At 33.1% G+C, this 19,600-nt stretch overlaps 3 protein-coding genes across 7 annotated transcripts; 1 reads left to right on the top strand and 2 right to left on the bottom strand.

Annotated features, from left to right (window-relative positions):
• Positions 1 to 575: 575 nt before the first annotated feature.
• LOC149910400 (uncharacterized) lies at positions 576 to 1,507 on the bottom strand. The gene has a single exon (XM_090107888.1). The coding sequence runs from the start codon at positions 1,485 to 1,487 to the stop codon at positions 576 to 578; it is 912 nt and encodes a 303-aa protein (XP_089964014.1). The 5' UTR covers positions 1,488 to 1,507.
• Positions 1,508 to 7,883: 6,376 nt separating this feature from the next.
• Positions 7,884 to 15,317, bottom strand: mdy (diacylglycerol O-acyltransferase). 4 transcript variants are annotated; one of them, XM_090113374.1, is made up of 12 exons: positions 15,274 to 15,317; positions 14,914 to 15,043; positions 14,702 to 14,830; positions 14,207 to 14,304; positions 13,993 to 14,045; positions 13,574 to 13,682; positions 13,150 to 13,296; positions 11,540 to 11,566; positions 10,129 to 10,264; positions 9,681 to 9,846; positions 9,081 to 9,353; positions 7,884 to 8,216 (listed from the first exon to the last, which is right to left on the bottom strand). In XM_090113374.1, the coding sequence occupies exons 2-12, from the start codon at positions 15,027 to 15,029 to the stop codon at positions 8,007 to 8,009; spliced, it is 1,464 nt and encodes a 487-aa protein (XP_089969500.1). In that variant the 5' UTR covers positions 15,030 to 15,043; positions 15,274 to 15,317; the 3' UTR covers positions 7,884 to 8,006. The 4 variants fall into 4 exon arrangements, with proteins under 4 accessions (XP_089969500.1, XP_089969511.1, XP_089969505.1 ...); XM_090113385.1 differs by having other exon boundaries at positions 15,287 to 15,313; XM_090113379.1 differs by having other exon boundaries at positions 15,207 to 15,304.
• A 2,130-nt stretch (positions 15,318 to 17,447) lies between these two features.
• On the top strand, positions 17,448 to 19,389 carry slmo (PRELI domain containing slowmo). 2 transcript variants are annotated; one of them, XM_090113352.1, is made up of 4 exons: positions 17,448 to 17,647; positions 17,729 to 17,914; positions 18,374 to 18,568; positions 18,710 to 19,389. In XM_090113352.1, the coding sequence occupies exons 2-4, from the start codon at positions 17,801 to 17,803 to the stop codon at positions 19,001 to 19,003; spliced, it is 603 nt and encodes a 200-aa protein (XP_089969478.1). In that variant the 5' UTR covers positions 17,448 to 17,647; positions 17,729 to 17,800; the 3' UTR covers positions 19,004 to 19,389. The 2 variants fall into 2 exon arrangements, with proteins under 2 accessions (XP_089969478.1, XP_089969469.1); XM_090113343.1 differs by having other exon boundaries at positions 17,449 to 17,647; positions 17,749 to 17,914.
• The last annotated feature ends 211 nt before the right edge of the window (positions 19,390 to 19,600 follow it).

Raw genomic sequence — 19,600 nt, 5'->3', positions numbered from 1 at the left:
TTATGTTCTACATAAAGAAAATTAATTTAAAATTAAATATAAGATACAAAATATCTCTATATACTATATAGTGAGGTATCGTATAATGTTTATAATAGGTGGGTAAAATGTTAATTTGTTTGTATAAAATTAGTAACGACAATAAAAAAATAAACGTATTTTTATATAATGTTTTATTAGGAAAACAGAAATCCTATAGATAGTAATTATTATTTAAGTAGGTATATCTATTTACAATCATTTGTCTGATTTATCAGTTGGTGAGTCATTAAACTTATGTATAATTAATTAATACACAAATTTATATAATAACGAAGCTATGCATATATTATTACGACACAACCATACATCTTTTAACACGGTGTATTAGCCAACTCTATCGAATCCCACGGCCACATTGTTCCACCAATAAAAAAAAACTATAAAACTGGAACTGATTTATAATAATTCAACCTCAAACTTAACAAAAGCACGAACTGTCCATCGGGAGCTCAGTAGCGCTGCCAGGCGCAAGCCGCGGAGGAGCTGGAGGCGGTGGAGGCGGCGGCGGCGGCACGCGGCGCCGCGCCCTGCCGTCACAGCTCCGAGAAGAACTCCGGCGACGAGTGCGGCGTGGGCGGCGCGTGCCCGCCGTGCTGCGGCACCGCGTGCTCGCGCCCCATCAGCGACAGCCGCTGCTTCAGCACGTCGCGCTCGTGCGTCACGCGCGCCACCTGCAGCTGCAGCAGGTGCAGCTCGTCTTGGAGCGAACGGTTCGCCAATTCCAACTCCTGCCGCTGCTGTAGCCTCTTGCTTCGACAGTTTTGAGCGTAGCCTCTATTTTTTAGGGTTCTTCGTTTTTGTTTCAGACGAGTCACATCCTCCCGAGGAAATCCATGAAGTCGCTTATTGAGCTCCCGAACGCTGAGAGTCATGAGCAAATCGTCACTTATTAGGTCGTCCCCGCAGGATGAAGGCTGATACGAGGGATGAGGCCCCGTCCGTGGAGATAGCGCAGAGCACGAACTGGCCGGGCGTAGCGCAACTTGTTGCACGTGATGAGGATCGTCTCTCCATTCCCGACGATCCCATTCCTCAAAATTACCACAAGGAACTGTACGCATGTCTAATGGTTCTCGCATATGCGGCAGCCATAGCACATCATCTACTGGAGCCGCCCTGCACGGGCTTCGACCGATCGGAGCTGGAGGAGTCTCTGGAGGCGTGCTGGGGTCGACTGCAATAGCAACGTGAGGCTGGGGATAGGGACCCGCATCAGGCCACTGGCGACAAGCGCGGGCGCACGCTGGCAAGGCGTCCACGAGGTCGTGCCATCCAGATCTCAAAGGCTCGCGTTTGACGAGATGATGATCTTCAAGATGGTCGAGTTCAAAATTTTGAACGTATTCGTCGGCGAGCTGGTCCTCATCTGCATCACGGTGTGGTTGTGGAGTCAGCGTCTGCATGGCACTCGACTGAGGGCAGTCGACGAGCGCGTGTTCTACCATGAAAGCGTACGGGGCGCGCGCCGGCCGGAAACGAACTGCCGCCGCAAGCAGGGCGGCGCGAGACTCCGCCCTGTAACCCAATGACGCTGTGCGACGCGCGCAGTGTTCGCTACAGCCTTATTATCGCAGATATAAGCACGCTCGCAATAAGACATCACAATATAAACACAACATATTTACAACCACACTTACACATGTAACTGAACCTAATTAAATACATAGTAGGTACGTTGTACACGTACCTATACGTACTTATTAATAATACAGTCAGCTAGAAATAAGATATTGGGATTTAAATAACCAATTATTGATAAGCAGTTGAAATGTGTATGCTTATTATTTATATTATGTATGTATTAGTTTTTATGTACCATAATAAATAAGAATGTGTGAGTAGTTCAACATTATATTACATTTTATATTAAAAAGATATTTTATTACTTCATTATGATTTTAATAAATATTAAAGTTGATAAATTTTATGTCTCTAAGAAGGTAAATTACAAAGTTAGCAAAATAGAACTTGTTTTTGTACTTGGACGAACATATTAATACTTATTAGAATATTCCAACTTGAGCTTACGTAAAGCTTATTCAAAACAACCAATTTTGATACATATAATGAAAAGCTCCAAACATTTTTTACTCCGTGTCTATGGCACTAAGTAGAGAGGACCTGTGAAATGTTAAACTTGCCTAGTTAAAGACTAGCATACTAGCGGTCCGCCCCGGCTTCGACCGTGGTAGTACATATGTATTTCGCAATAAAAGGTAGCCTATGTCCTTTCCGACCGCCTCCTCGGTACAGTGGTTGACGCGTGAGCGTAGAACCGAGGGGCCCTGGGTTCGATTCCCGGTGGAGACGAAAAAAAAAAAAAATGTCTTGGTCTGGCAGGACACAGAAGGCTGATCACCTACTTGTCCCTAAAGAAAAATCGATCAGTGAAACAGATGTATGAATTATGCATCTGCCCCCTACCCCACTACGGGGACACGGGACTTCACTTTTTTTTTTTATGTCCTTTCTCGGGTATCAAAATATCTCCATACCAAACTTCATGCAAATTGGTTCAGTAGAATAGGCGTGATTGAGTAACAGACAGATAGACAAAGTTACTTTCGCATTTATAATATTAGTATGGATAGTATGGATTTTATTTAAAATTTTCATAACTTATCTAACTGCATTTGTTAATTTCCGAAATTGGCAAAATTTTAAAATAAACTAAACAACAGCTAAACAGCAACAATATGCAGACAAGAAAGAAGACCAAAATGAAGAAATTATAAAAAAAATACGTGAGGCACTCGGGGACTGCCGCGGTAAAGCTATTGCATGCTATGCCTTCAAGCCGCCAACCTCCGTCGGAGTGGGGAGCGTGAGGTTTTTTCGTTACGGAATTTCTGGATTCGGTCCCCGCGCTCAAGGCCCGCGATAGAAGCTATGCAATAGCTTAAAAAAACACAAACGCTATCAAAACAGACAGTAATAAATATTAGATAGGTACCATATTAGAGATAGGAGTAAATATGATGATTATTCCCTTGTAAGTAAAGTACCTAAGCTGCTTCTAGTTTCGCCAAGCTCGGGCTAAAGATAAATAATTAATATAAAATATAAACCTAGTCTAGTATTAAACTACCTATCTTCTTCTTCTTTTATATATAAAAATGAATCGCAAAATGTGTTGGTAAGCGCATAACTCGAGAACGGCTGAACCGATTTCGATAATTCTTTTTTTATTATATTCCTTGAAGTACGAGGATGTTTTTTATGTAGAAAAAACGTAAATATGTACCACGGGCGAAGCCGGGGCGGACCGCTAGTAGGTATATAAATATTAACATTGCATTATATCTTATTGTGTTAAAAAACAATGACTATGTATTTACTTACAACATATTTTGTAAATCGGAAGGTATCCATCGCTCTTGATTTTCCATTTGTCATATTAATTTTACTTGCTATAATTTCACATAATACCTATAGGGCACATTTTATATGTATCATGCTGCGCATGCATGAGCGCATGAGCAATTTGTAGTGACTCTACCTGTGGACTCTACCTACATGTCGCGACTAGGTACAGCTGTAGATCTAAAGAATTAACCGACTTATATAATTAACGCAAAAAATATGCCTTTAGCCTAGCAATAATTAAATTATTGCTAACTAGGCTAAAGGTATTTATATATTATAATTTATATTATTTTGATTTTTATTATTACTTAGAATAATATCTAAAAATCAAATTATTGCAAAACCCTTTAGATTATTGTTTGTCTTTATGTATCAAACTTATTTTTATTGCATTAATTTCATTAAGCGAGGTATTTTAAAAGGATTTGATTCCTGCATATATCATTGTTCATTAATGGGTTAAATTTACACTTTTTCGCAAAATTATGAATTTACAATCTACAAAATTAATTTGAGTTTAAAATGGCACTGCCAAGATTTTACAAAATAAAATATGAAATTATGGAATGAAGGTCAACTGTAGTTGTTTCAATTATCTATACGGCTAACAGTGTACTTTGCGCAGTGATTTCACGGTTCGACAATCTCGAGGGGTTAACAAGTCAGCGTAATCCCGAATTACATTTAATCACCGACCTCTTCCTGCCACTCTAAACATTTAACCCCTTCCTTATTATCCTTCAATAATTGAAACGTTTCCCCAATTACTGGAAAAACAATAGATCTTGTAATAAATAACAATACCAGCGTATATTCATTAATTACACAGACATTTGTGTACGGGGAATTTTTATCATTCAAAGATAATTTAAAATATTTTTTAATTGTATTGTTTTTATGATCATCATTTAATAAACTGACTCTATAGGTTAGTTTTTATAATACCTAGAGCTATATTATCTACCTACATGTTAAAGATTCGTAAATATCTACCGAATCAATCAAATAAGTACCTATAATATTTAAAGTAAACTAAACTGTGTACCTACCTACAATAACTATATCTTAGCCGATGCGTTTTTTAACATAAAATACACTAACAAGCTTTGATTGAGTTAAAAGCGTAGATGTGGAATCGGATAGGGTTGCATTCGGGCTGACGCAGCCTCTGCTGTTTGCTCTCAACGGTCAACATTGTTAGCGGGCTTCCTCTCACCCGCAAATGTTATTACATGATTAACTCTCACCCAACACGTACTGATCCCAATGTTTAACCGCCTTTGTTAATTATCTGCTCATAATGGAATGCTAATAGCGAGTTCTTAATAATTTATTTTAATGGGTACCTACTTAAAATATGTACTTTAAATTGTACCTATCTGGATGTTTGATCTTAGTGATACATATCAATATGTAATACCGGTCAGTGTTCATATACCTATACCCATCTAAACATTCATATTTAATAATTTCATAATCAAAAACTACCCTTATTAAATGAGTTTATAAATTTTCTTTATAACTTTATCTTGCTTTTACCTAGGTTTGTGCTCGACTAGCAAAAAATATGAAATATGTAGTTGTACGTTACACCTCCTAATATTAGCTTTTGTTCAGTATATTCAAAAGAACTACCTTGTCTTCAGGTATTCCATATCATCACGCATAATAATAATGTAAATTAAGTATTGTTGACAAACAATAGGCAAGGAGTATGAGGTGGGTTAGGTTGATAGCGGTGGAGAGGCAGAATCCCGGAGCGAAACACGTACGCTTTAGTATCGGATGCTCTTCATCAATTGATCCGCCGCCCGCCCTCTTTCTCCTGTCACTTCTCACACGCCCGTAGATCCTCGACTCGTCACTCAACCTTATTTTACATATTTCTGGTTCTAAACTTATAGTCACCTTATTTACCTATACTTTGATGAAATGATTTATTTTGATAAAACGTTCATTATCGTTCGTAAATAAATCGGTAACAGATTACAGATAAGAGAACTAATCATCATATGAAACGCGATACTGCGATAGTCATGAAATTCCCTTACGACTTAGTACTTGGACACTGGACACAGTTGTTGTAGCTATTTTTTTTTATTTGTTACTTCAGAACTTTTGACTGAGTGAACCGATTTTGATATTATTTTTTCATTTGACTGACCGGTTGGCTTGGTTGGTAGTGGCCCTGCCTTCCAAGCCAGAGGTTGTGGATTTAATTCCCACCCGGGGCAAATATTTGTGTGATGAACATAGATGCTTGCTCTGTGTCTGGGTGTTAATTATCTATTTATGTATTTATTTAAAATTATATAGGTATGTATGTTTATCAGCCATCTGGTTCCCATAACACAAGTGAAAGCTTAGTATGGGATCAGATTGTGCCGTGTGTGAAAACTGTCCTGAAACTGTCCTGAAATATTTATTTGAAAACAGGTGTCTTCCATGTGGTGGAACTACCAAAATTTAAATTTGATTTAGTTAGTTCTGAAAATTTTAAGGCAGTTTTTGTTTTTTGTTATTTTATGTAGCTCATCATATCAAGTTTTTTTACTATTATTTTGGTGTGATGTATTTAATTACTTTCATATGTTTAAAATTCTCTCTCAAAACTACCATATTTTGGGCATTATTTAATACGTACCTACATCAAAGTTACCAAACGGCATCTATTAAATACGCTCGTCAAAGGGTTAAATATGCGATGACAATGTTAATCCCAGTAAAACTGTTGATATTATGCACTGACCTTCTTAACGATCTGATAATCGTTCATCAACCTCTGCACATGCCTTTATGTCGAGTCAGAGGTTGCACGCTTTAGCAATTAGTTCATGGATCTTATGTTTATCCATAATAGCCAATAGGTAATCAATAATATTTAGTTATTGATAAGCTGGGATCACTAACAAGTTATTCGTGTACCTTGTATAGTCGATATCTATATTTAGGTATAGATGCTAGATGCACAGAACAACGATAATCAGTAGTATTATGTAGTTACAAGAAACATACTTATAGATGACGAGCTGTGCTCCGCGGTTTCACCCGCATTGCTCCGCTCCTGTTGGTCTAAGGGTGATGGTAAAGGCTATATTATACCTTCCTTGATAAATGGGCTATCTAACACCGAAAGAATTTTTCAAATCGGACCAGTAGTTCCTGAAATTAGCGCGTTCAAACAAACAAACTCTTCAGCTTTATAATATTAGTATATAGATAAATGAAAAACATAAATTATTTCAAAAATTTATTAATCGATTTCATCAAAAATGCAATTCCATTTTTTTATAAATTGACAATAAAACTATACTTAAAATATAGTTGTAAGTAGTAAAGAATACAATAACAGATATATACATTATAGAGGCAATAATTGTAAATCAACTATTATATTTTTTCATTTTATTTCAAATGCAATTCAATCTCACCAATATCAGTCTTTGTTCATTAAATACAATTTTTAATGGTTATTTTTGTTAATTTAATCTCTTTGTCATTAGTTTTCCATTGAAAAACATGTACATATTCATTCCAATGCAATACAAATATAGTTATTTTAAAATTATATTCATATAAAAGGATTATATCTCACAAATTTTGAGCATGATTAAGTAAGCATAAATAAAAAAAATATCAAAATTACATAAATATTATGAATCCAACACAAAACATTATACAAATCCTTAACAAAATTAGTAGCCTTTGCTTATGTTGATTATTTTGTTTACTTATAGAAGTTAAAATCTTATAAAAATACATCAGAATGAAAATTTCTTTAGGAATTGAAAAAGTAAAAAATATAAATAATAAATATCACTGGAACTATATCATTCACATATTTTGGATCTAATAATAAACATGTACCTATAAAAAATAGAAAAATATAAATCTTTTACAAAAAATTCAAAGCTGCTACATTGAACCAATGGGCTTACCAATATGTATATTATAAATTTCCATTTAAAAATATAAAATATAGTCAATTTTTATTCCTTAATTTTATCTTAAATTTATTATATTTTTAGGTTATAATAATAATTTTGACTATACATTCATCACCAAAATATAGTAACCATATTTTAATAGTAGCTTATGGCAAAGTTTATTTGACTACATATTATGTACCTTTTTAACTTGTACTACGTAGTAACTAGATAACAAAATTTAAATTCCTTTTATACTACAACATGCAAACTTGAATACTGCACATTATCTATATTAATTAATAATAAAAATCTGATATAAAATGCAAATAAAGTATATAAAATTCAATTACATATAAAATTCAAAAAATCTACTTTGTCATGGTTTTGATATTTCATAGATAAATTCCTATTTTTTTGTATAAAATAAACATGAACAAAGTATTATTTCATACATTTTTTATGAAATGCAATAGAATGTTTGATTTTCTCTTAATCATTATATTTTGCACTCTCTTTGCGTCCCGCTACAAATGTTGTACATATTTAAAACTTGACATTAGCACCCCTTAAAACAAGCAATAAAAATTGTGATCCTAGTAACAATGTTATAATCTCCACTATTTAAACCATAGTAAAATCTCCTGGGAAACTGGAAGCAACTAAATTGCTTTATTTAGGAGTATAATGTGCAATGGCATAGTCGTGATAATACATCATAATAGCCAGAGGTTGTCCCAGTATAAGGGAACTCCAAACTATGATGTTACCCCAACGGGACCCTAGCTTCTTTTCGATGAATTTGGATATCACAGAGAGCGGCGGTTGAGCCATCATGCCGAGGAACGCCCAGACTCTAAACATTTGTAGCGGGACGCTTACCTGTAAAGAATATAAGTATGAAATGCATATAACCTTAATAGTTAATAGATTGATTAATATTTAATACATTGTCCTAATATGGAATCTATAGAGATCTAGAAAATCATGGTATGTAACTGTACATTATCGAAAACATAATTTATCTTGCAATTTGTTATCCTAGAACAGACAAGTTTATTTATTTGTTTATTTTTTGGTTTACCAACGTTTGTTTACATTTTTACAACAAAAGTTTACTTAATATACAAAATAAACAAACATGGTTAATGTAACAAACACTTACTGGCAAACACAGCATGCAAAACGTTAAATCAGTTAATTTTTAGTAAAGTAAAGTTCAATCATATTCCCAAAGAATTTTTGCATATAAATTTCCACAGCACCATATTGATAATTTGCACGCCATCTCTCCGTAAATTACACACGCTTTTATTAGATAATAAATGGCACTGTAGTTGTTGGTTCCAACAGTACACGGTTCTCTATGTTAGGGACTAGATGGCGCGACAGGTTCAATATCTATAGAATGCTAGTTTCTACTTTTTACTTAGTTAAATACTAGATGGCGTGAAGTTTAACTTATCAAAGAATTTACAAAACGGGTGCCGAATTCGTTAATTTACAATCTTGAAAAAATACGATACGAAGAACACTACGATCCCAGCGAGCCCTTTCCCATATCCCATTTCAGTGATCGGTATGTACTCATGTCTCACAGCCCACAATACATAGACTATTGTTTGTACGTTATACATGTATATTGATAAGAAAACATATTACATACCCTACATAGTCCGGAGATTAAATAAAGAGGAGGTAGAAGTTCAAATAGCAGCGTATGTGCGTATAGTATTAAAAACTCACCAAGTACTCATGGAAAAACGCCGATACGAAGAACACTACGATCCCAGCGAGCCCTTTCCCATATCCCATTTCAGTGATCGGTATGTACACATGTCTCACAGCCCACAAGTGCACGGGCATGTTCCAAGTACTCCAGAATACTGCTATGTTCCTTGCATTCCACCAGTCGTTATAGAAATTGCGATCAGCGAAATGCAGCAGTTCTCCCATAAGGTTAAGGAATGAATGGAACGATAGGTAGAAGAAACATAACCATATTAAATGGTTGGGCACCTGGAGGGAGTTAATGTGTTTATTTAAATTTGAAACAATGTTGGTATAATAATGATAATGTAAAAAATTGTATTTTTTGTAGTGAAACTTCCTTAGCGTTGAGACTAAATTTTAAGGTTGCGTCATGGCAATATAGTCACGTCATGGAGCAAGGTGACGATTTTGGTATCTCTGAATCTTTCAAAAGAAGTTTCACTTCTGACACATGTGCTCGGCAAACACGCTCTTTTTTATTATTTTGTTCACAAATTTATACAAATAGGCTTAAAAACTTAAAATAAGTTAAATATGTATTAGATTCAGTAAAAGTAATAATCATAGACTTACAGCAAGTTTCAATAATCTTTCAGTAATTCTTACAACGTCCATTTGCGAGAAGGGGTCCACAGCGTTTTTGACAGATGGAATCATCCATTGTTGGAATAAAGCCATAATAAGGTTCATTCCAAATATAACTTCTACTATCCTCTTGATGAGGAACCTTTTTCTGATTCTACAATTCAAAATAATATTTTTATTTGCTTAAATGAATTATATTTACATCCTATTTGAACCCCATATATAGTCTGAAGTAAGAAAAAATCTGCAAATTAACTTATAACTACTAAAACCAAACCTTGAAATGTAAATACATAACAAGAATCTTACAATAAGAACAATACAACACATGATTACATTTTATCTATGTGAGTCAAATAAAAATCGCTGTTATTGTAATTTAGCAGACAGTACCATTCTTATTGTTTTTATTCATATGGTATTTTATATGACTTACCTTGTGGTACGTGGGAAATTCAATTCATAACAAAGAGTAGGTGCAAGCAAGAAATAGAACAAATCTCTAAGGTTCAGGTTGTCTGGATACTTAACGATGCCCACAATGTCATCGGTTTTCTCATGGTCTGAGTTTTCTGACGGAAAAATCATGCAATTATTGACATAGCACATACACATCATAACAATATGTAGATGATATTATTATACAGGTCTCGCAGTTAGTCCTTATATCTACTACTTGTTAAAAAAAAGATAAAAAATACACTTGCATTCAATATTATAAGGGTTTCAATATCGTTACATTTATATTGCCATACAGTAGAATAATATATTTGTAAATCCTACAACTACTAAGCACTTCAAAGCTTAGGCTTGGACAATACTATTGGAATTGGAATACTACAATAATATAAGTTTGAGGAGGTTCTTCATACATTTGAAATATTATATATATTATATATAATATGGGTACTTGATGTTACTGTTACAATATAGAATATATGAAAGATGAAAGAGGCGGTAACGAATAACAATAAAATGATATTTTCATAAGTTTATCTTAATTAACCATGTTTTTAAACTATATTTATTTTATATCTGTTAAATCACAAGTGTATGAAGATACTAAAATTATAAAATAGCACAAAAAACGGTCAGCACGACGTTCAGTCGTTAGTAACATTGATTTGAAATTATTATTTATATTCAAACAAAAAAAGGTATTCATGAACAAAAACTAATAAAGCATAAGTCTATGTTATGAGTTTATGAGGTGATTATTTTTGGCGTAATTACACTTTTTTGTTATTATTTTGATTATAATGGAAAATGGAACTATACAAATCACACTAAAAGCAACTTGTAAATTATTTTAATTATAAACTTAATTTATACGAGACTGTCTCATTATGTCGTTAATACATATTATATTAGTGAAATATGAATTAGTTATAACAATTACTGATAATATTAATATTATCATTCCTCATAAAGTCAAAAAAAATACTGCGTTTGCCTTTATGCCACTGATGTCTTCCTATAGTCAGATATACATATTTCCACATTATCTATTATATAGAGACTTTAAGTAGTTTTTTTTTCTTTTAAATAAATTAACCTTAAATAAATCTTGACATAATGAAAAAACCTCATATAAATCAAATTTATTTGTCCAACACTAAGGTCCAACACCAGATTGCAGCAGCAATTATATTCGTAAGACTTGTTAATTACGAATGCCAACATATTTTTATTATATACAAAATAAAAAAGCTTATAAGTTATAATAAAATAACAGCATAAATCGTAAAATTGCAGTTATCTATATTAATAATTGTAAGCACACACAAAAGCATCAAAGCTAGTGCTTATAACACACAAAAGGTGCTTTTTATAAAAACATAACTTACGATCTTGTTCGGCATTAACAAGCGCATCTGGAAATGTCAACAGTGAAATGTGAAATGTGAAAATATGTACTTTATTTAATACTAGTGGACGTCACGCGGTTTCACCCGCGTAATTCCCGTTCCCGTGGGAGTTCGGGGATAAAATATAGCCTATTTTACTTCCTGATAATGTAGCTGTCCTAGGCTGAAAGAATTTTTCAAATCGGTCTAGTAGTTTCGGAACCTATTCAATTCAAACAGACAAACAAATCTTTCCTCTTTATAATATTAGTATAGATATAATACTTTAATATAGTTAATAGCATAGTATTATGAGAACAAGGAAGTTATCTTTGAACAAAGGTACAGCGAGCCGTTTGTATGTAGGCGGAGCGCTTGGCCACTCCCCCCGTTCATGTACGTACGCAAACTTGACGCACGCACACGTGAGGGCCGCGCGATTGCTGTGAGCGGTCGGTGTTTGTTTAAATAATTATTTAAAATATCAACGTAACAAGTGAAAACCCTGCGCCTCACGAGTTTAGGTACCGTGCGCTCCTAAACGCGAGACGGCTTACTTCTTCTCTTTATACTATGTTAATAGTTTGTATATGTGTAATCATGTAATGTATTTAACACGCCATATTGAATATAGTAAAATTTATTTACCACAATACATTAAAAATTTCATTTCTGAAATCTGTTAATAAAACCACTATACTTAATTCTTCTTTTCTGTACTGAACATAATAATTAATAACATTGCATTGAATGATTAAGCTATATGGCCCATATCTTTAATCAATTAATAAGGTTATAATAACCACCAAGTGTTCTTTAACTCTTTAACCCATTGAGCCCCGAACGGCCCGATCGGTCCACGACACAATAGATTTTCTATTGTGTCTGTGATTCCGGGCCTGAGTTATTACGGCATCTAAAAAATACGTTTAGTATATCTATCTACATACATCTAGTATATCTTTGAAGAATGCAAGTCACTTAAATATTCAAAGCAATCATTAGATCACAATAACATACAAAGTTCAATGCCATTCAATCCTTGGTAATTATTAATAATTACATATTTACTCTGATTTTTTCACTCGGATAGTGTAACTTATTATAAGTCACACATCACATATTAAGAATGACAAAATAGATGTTGGATGAATAATTAAATTATTTTTGTTGGAATCCTGAACTGAGTTTTACCAAAACTCCAATTAATAATGTTTCTATGGAAGGATGACAATTTAAACAAAGAATGAAAGAACATGATTCATCACATGATAATACCTGTACAAATAAAATAATTTCAATGATTTATGACTAATATTCTCTGTAATACTTTGTGAAATGTGTATAATAAAAGTAAATTTTGATTATGCCTACTAGGATGTGTTCCATACAAGAGAGATATCATACACCAGAGGTAAAAATATTGTTGCTATAAAAATTTAAGTAGAAAATGTTACACAAATTTCTAAAGTACATTTCACTAATGATACATGTGCACGTACGCACATATGTTACATGTGCATGATAATGAATTAATTATCAAAGAAATATTTATATGTGTGAAATAAAAAAAAAAAACATTTCCATGGAAATAATGAGAGAATACTTACTACAATTTGGTGCCGATAAACTCTGACGACGCAAGGATTTAGACTTCTTTGTCCTTGTTCCATTTCTGCACCAATGATTTGTTTGACAGTAACTCCACAGTTTTAGGAATATTACCAGATATATCATACACACTGTAGTTATTCCCACTGAAAATTAAATATAGCAATTGAATCTAACAGCCTCATACTATTTTACAGTTGTTTAAAATATTAAAAACAAAATAAGTGATAACAGTTATATTAAAGACATTAATTTAATTACTAGCTGTGACCTGCGGTTTTAACCACAGTGCTCTGCTCCTGTTTCTCTTAGCATGATGATATAATATAGCATTCCTCAATAAATGGGCTATCTAACACCAAAAGTATTTTAAAGAGTTGTTTTATGTTACAATAATAATTAATAAAATAATTATGTACAAACCGAAACTGAATTCTTGATTGCTGAAATTAAGAACAATAACTGGTAGACTTATTTCTGTTAATAAATTAAGTATTTGTAATTTTACTCCCAATTTTTGTGAGAAGAATTCCTGAAATTAAATAAAAAGGTGATTAATTATTTGAATAAATAAATACATAATAAATATTTCAGGACAATTTTCACACACGGCACGATCTGATCCTATACTAAGCTTTCGCTTGTGTATGGAAACTAGATGGCTGATAAACATACATATATAATTTTAAATAAATATGTACTTATATACATAATTAACACCCAGACACAGAGCAAATATCTATGTTCATCACACAAATATTTGTCCTTGGTGGGAATCGAACCCACAACCTCTGCCTTTGAACATAAAATTGTATTCTATTGTTTGCATTTTTAATATTTACCACTGCAATCGCTTTTTCAATCAGTAAACTGATAACAGCCGGTACAACACTATCTGAAAGAAAGATTAGGATTCAATTATATATTGATAAATAAGTTACTAAATCATAATAAATATTTAATTACTTAATTTTACAAATTAGATATTAATTTAAACTTTCAGAAAATCTATCTATAAAAATTAACAGCATTAAATAACCAGTACAAAATTCTTACACATCAAAAGTAGTATTGATGGATATTCGTAATTTTTGCCTTCATTGTAGCCAGTTAGAACAATTATCCATTCAAATGGATTCACACGTATTCCATACCTGAAAAAGATATCAAAATTATAGTTATTTATAAATCAAATACAATTCACAAATAATTAAGAAAAAATAACACTATTTTAAACACTTACATGCAGATAACATCAATTGAACCTTATAAGATGCATGAAAAAGAGTGAAAAGAACATTGTAAATTTTATAAAAACAAAAAATAATAATAGGGAAGCAATAATAGGTACATAATTTAAAAATAACAATGAAATCCATTAAACCTCCCCTAGAATTTCCCTCCCCCAGTCATATATTTGAAATAATCAATGTTAAACACAATAATGGTAAAAATGATTATTAAATAATAGATATTAAAACAGTTATAGAAATAACAAATCATAGTTTTACATAGTTACTCTTGTTAAACATAGAATTTGAATTCACTTACTTTAAAAAATTTTCAAGACATAAACGCAATCCTCCAATAGTTAACATGAGGAAACCCCAATTTACCAAGCCTGTGAAATTTGTGAACTCAGAGCTCCAAGAAAAAAGTGAATCTCTTGGCTTGTGACATCTGAAATGGTATTATTTCATTCACAAATACGGGAGATAATATTATTTTCATATAATAATTTTATTTCTAATTGATTAACATACGGTCTATCAAATTGGGATCTTCGAGCCTTTTTTTCTTTTTCTGTAATTTCTTCAGCGGTTGTAACACTCTGCGCCCTTCTATATCGCAGGGAATTCTCTTCATGGTAAGCACCCATTGATTACAATTTACCTTAAAAATACAATATTATTAAATTATTTTAAAATCAAATAGATTTGATTTATTTGGACATTCAATAAATTTTAATTTGAGTCAATAATAAGTTCTTTTTTCCTTTTTTTTCATTTTACAATTGACTATTTTCAATAACATTTATAAAAACAAAACAGAATACCTCTGTAAAACAAGCACACAATACCGAATTAATATGTAAACGAATTTAAAAAAGAGATACCTCATACCTAAACTGACTACCGATAACGTCGATCTTTGAACCATCAACCATGGTCCATGTAAATAGAGACCACAGAATGTCACAGTCCATGACATTGACTTCTATCTTCAACTCGAAACATAGACAAGCATAGAATATTCAAGTAATATTGTCACAGAAAATCAAAGTCGTTATAATGCCGCCTCTACAATACATAGTGGCTGGCCCAGCCACTGCCCACTGGTCAAATGTGACAGAACGAGCGTTGGCCGGTGTGCTTGCGAGCTTGCCGCGCGGTGCCAGTATATCAAAGAGTACTATAATAATACGGCAGTATATCAAAGGCTCATAGTATATACTATATACTACCTATAGAGTGCGAACAACGAAGTGGAAACAGTAGGCAGAGGTGGGAACAACACGACGTTCCTGCTGCGAGCGTTTTTAGTCGTGGTTGAGTGCTATCGAAGTGCGTTTATCTGGGGATTTTTAAGCTATTGCATAGCTTCTATCGCGGGCCTTGAGCGCGGGGACCGAATGCAGAAATTTAGTAACGAAAAACCTCACGCTCGGGCCACCGACGGGCGCGGAGGTGTGGCTTGAAGGCATAGCATGCAATAGCTTTACCGCGGCAGTCCTCGCGTGACACACGTCTTTTTTCAAATAAACCGTGTATGGTGAAATGTGCAGTTTGATCTTGCAAGAACGATACTAGAAAAAACACAAAATTGAAATCCAGTATCACATTTCATCGGTAAGTCGATTGTTGTTCTTATTTTTATGAAAATAAATATAGTATCGCGGGAGTGAAGGGGAAGTGGGAGGCGGACCAGCGCAGGCTCGCGCGCGCACCATTCGCGCGCCTCTGCCGCCACGTCATCGCAGTGATGTGCCTTGACCAACGCTGTACTCGATAGTTTACTAGAAGAACTATATTTTAAACATATTATTTATTGTACCTTAAAATAAAAACCAACTCTTTAAAATTGTATTACTGTAAATAATTTTGTGGTGTGTTTTGTATGATGCACTTTCTAATATTAAGAATGCGAATGTATTATATTGTATGTAGTATAAATGTGAAGTATTTAATGTTACGATATGAGGACCGCTAAATTGATTTTGAAGATTTAGGTAAGTATGGAATGGATAATATTAAATAAAAAAAATATTAATATTATTTACTATTTCATTTTAAATTAATAATTATTTCTCATTTTTAAATCATTATTAATATTGTTCGATTTATTATTATAAAAATAGCACTAAACCCGATCTGTGATTTTATAAATTTTAATATTTTTAAGAAGTCCGTACCCGTACGTTTTTCGTCCGTCATTTAAACATATTTTTTAAAGTAGGTAACTACTTATAATAATTAATACATGAAACATTCAAATGGAATAAACACACTTTATTCACTTGGTAAACAAATTTAAAATTACATATTTATACTTTATTCATACATTTCTCCTTTAACCCATTGAGTCCCGAACGGCCCGATCGGTCCACGACACAATAGATTTTCTATTGTGTCTGTGATTCTGGGGCCTGAGTTATTAATAACATATTGAACATAAAATTTATTTAAGTTACATATTCATTTGTGCAATACACGCGCTTTATACTACTGTAATATATACTCTAAGATCAAAGGACACTTGTCAGTTGTCGCAAGCTTGACGCAATTACGCACCATCAAAGAGTAAAGTAATACATACGGCGCACCATCCACACATTGAAGATTGGCCGCGTGATGAGTTTGCCCAGAACAAGGATCAAGAGTGCAAATTTTCTTCTTGCGTTGAATTAACACCTAACCTAACGAAATGAGGTATTATATTATGAGTAACGAGAAAACATTCAAATTTATTGAGCTGTATCAGTGTGAAAACTGCCTATAGAACCCAAAAATAAGGCTCAACTGCGGGCTCAACACATCCATTTTGAATACGTCCGCACCAAAGCATACTGAACGACCTTCCAATGTGTGGATTAACTCACAAGCACGTTGGCAAGCGCACCGCCGCGCCCGGGCCCGGCCCACGCCGTGCCAGCGCGTTGGCGAATGCGCTGGCCTATGTGTACAGCTGTGGTGTACAGTGTAGAGGCGGTAAAATACAGCTGATACGGTATACTATATCTGATCAATAATCTGTGCCCTGTGGACTTAATGGTCAAATGTCACTGTCATTGTAGTTTCCTAAAATTTATGGAATTTTCTTTTCCTCTTTGTGTCTTATTAAAAGAGGACGAAGATAATGTTTGGTAGATCGTAATGTAACGTTATTACCATCTAACACCAAAAATTGAATGGAAGAAGGTGCTTTTTCTTAATTGAAGTTGGATAATCCATAAAACTACACAAAAATGAAGATTTGGACTTCAGAGCACACATTTAAGTATGTTCAATGTTGTGACGCAACATTACTGATTAGTGTAAAGTTCATTGATAAATTAAAGCTATTGTATTTCAACTGTAGTTGTCCTTCTTCATTTGTAGCCATCCTTGGGAGACAGTTGCACAAGCAGCATGGCGTAAATATCCCAACCCCATGAATCCTGCCGTGATAGGAATTGATGTGGTGGAAAGAAGAGTTGTCGATGGAGTTTTGCATACCCACAGACTTGTCAGTTCAAAATGGTTCTTCCCTAAATGGGCACAAGCGGTATGAAATCTTAAATAGTAGTTGTATCATTGTATGTAAACTAAGAACTATCTTACAGCCTCATTCTACACTCTATCCCACAATACCTTTGATTGGTTAATTACTAATGTCAGTTTTTGGAAATTTTAAAGTTGTTATTAATCAGATAGGAGCATTAAACTTATTATATTATTTTGATGGATTATTTTCTTGTTTAGATAACAGCTGTTATAATACAATTATCTACATTAAAACCATCAAATAATCATATTTTTATGTTAAAGATAATATTATCTTAATTTTTATCAGACACATTATTTTCTGCCGAAATCAATATAGATAAAGCATTTATTTAAACATTTCAAACAGATCAAAATAAATATCTGTATTCTGTATCATTTATAAAAAATATAAAGAGTTACTATCATGCTATTAAAAAATCTATTAATTATGCTGTATTTTTTTTATTTATTTATATAGCTCATTGGAACAGCTAAAATATGCTATGCAAGTGAAAAATCGGAAGTTAATCCAAATGAGCGTCAAATGACATTGAAAACTACAAATTTGACATTTTGTCACTACATTGCCGTTGATGAAACTGTCCGATACACTCCACATCCTACAGATACCTCCAAAACTCTATTGACACAAGAAGCTGTAGTAACAGTTCAGGTAAATTTATTTTTGAACAATTAAATGTTAAGAATATGCTATTTCATTTCTTTCATAATATAAATTAACTTCATATAATTTGTTATGAGCTTCACCACATTCTCATGTGTGAATTGATATTTATATTTCTTAAATTTTCAGGGAATACCTCTCAGCAGTTACATGGAAGATTTGCTAACAAATAAAATATCACTAAATGCAGGGAAGGGACGCCAAGCTATTGAATGGGTAATTGGCAAGTTTGACAATGAAATCAAAGAACTTGCTAACTCTGCCTGCAAAAGTACTGATGAGCTCCTCTCTCAAACAAAAAAGTCGATTGATGACATTACTACAACCGCACGAAGATCTATGGATGATATATCAACCAAGGCAAAACGGTCACTTGATGACATAGAGAAATTCACCAAGGCAAATGCAAATCAACGAAGCTGAAAAGAGGAGTGATTTCGATTATAGGGCTGATTGACTTTAATGTTTGTAAAGAAAGTTCTACACAAACTATACTCAAGCCCATTAGACAATATAAATAAATTCATTAAACTTTAGTTTCATTACGATATATACACTCAAAGCACTAACATTAGTTAAGTATTAGTAATGAATGTATTTATTGAAATAAATGTATGTCATGGGTATTGTTTACGTATATTATGTTTCATATTGATGCATTTTTAAGTTTTAAATAGCAGAATGTATATAAGTTACAATACTTTTTTATTGATATGATTGTTTTCTTCATTCTAGATGTCAAATTGAGATCCATTAGTAAAGATATTTGTTTTGCTTGTATTTGTCAATAAATTTTTGTTATCTGCTGTTCTTTTTGTTTATATTGTTATCTTTTTAAACTATTAATGAGGATATGTGGGTTTTATATTTGTAGATATTTTACTTCACATTCACAAAATTCTGAAATACATGTACTGAAAAGAAAGGTACTAGTAACTATGCCAGTAACCTAACCCAACAGATGTCGTCCCATCTTCTTCAGACTTTTTCTTTCTTTTTTCAATCATAAAATCCAAAAAT

Source organism: Colias eurytheme, chromosome 2 (genome assembly GCF_061535395.1).
Source record: "Colias eurytheme isolate Ceu_HAF_F1 chromosome 2, ilColEury1 Martin Lab GWU primary, whole genome shotgun sequence".
Taxonomy (NCBI): domain Eukaryota; kingdom Metazoa; phylum Arthropoda; class Insecta; order Lepidoptera; family Pieridae; genus Colias; species Colias eurytheme.
The sequence above is the reverse complement of the archived record's forward strand: the minus strand, read 5'-3'. Positions and strand labels throughout refer to the sequence as shown.

Coding starts and splice junctions, on each gene's coding strand:
- slmo (XM_090113343.1), top strand. CDS start 17,616: ATGAAGATTTGGACTTCAGAGCACACATTTAA. Junction 17,915..18,373: donor TCCCTAAATGGGCACAAGCG/GTATGAAATCTT, acceptor TTATTTATATAG/CTCATTGGAACAGCTAAAAT. Junction 18,569..18,709: donor AAGCTGTAGTAACAGTTCAG/GTAAATTTATTT, acceptor TTAAATTTTCAG/GGAATACCTCTCAGCAGTTA.
- mdy (XM_090113374.1), bottom strand. CDS start 15,029: ATGGGTGCTTACCATGAAGAGAATTCCCTGCGATATAGAAGGGCGCAG. Junction 14,046..14,206: donor ATCAATACTACTTTTGATGT/GTAAGAATTTTG, acceptor TCTTTCTTTCAG/ATAGTGTTGTACCGGCTGTT. Junction 8,217..9,080: donor CGTTTTTCCATGAGTACTTG/GTGAGTTTTTAA, acceptor TATTCTTTACAG/GTAAGCGTCCCGCTACAAAT.
- LOC149910400 (XM_090107888.1), bottom strand. CDS start 1,487: ATGGTAGAACACGCGCTCGTCGACTGCCCTCAGTCGAGTGCCATGCAG.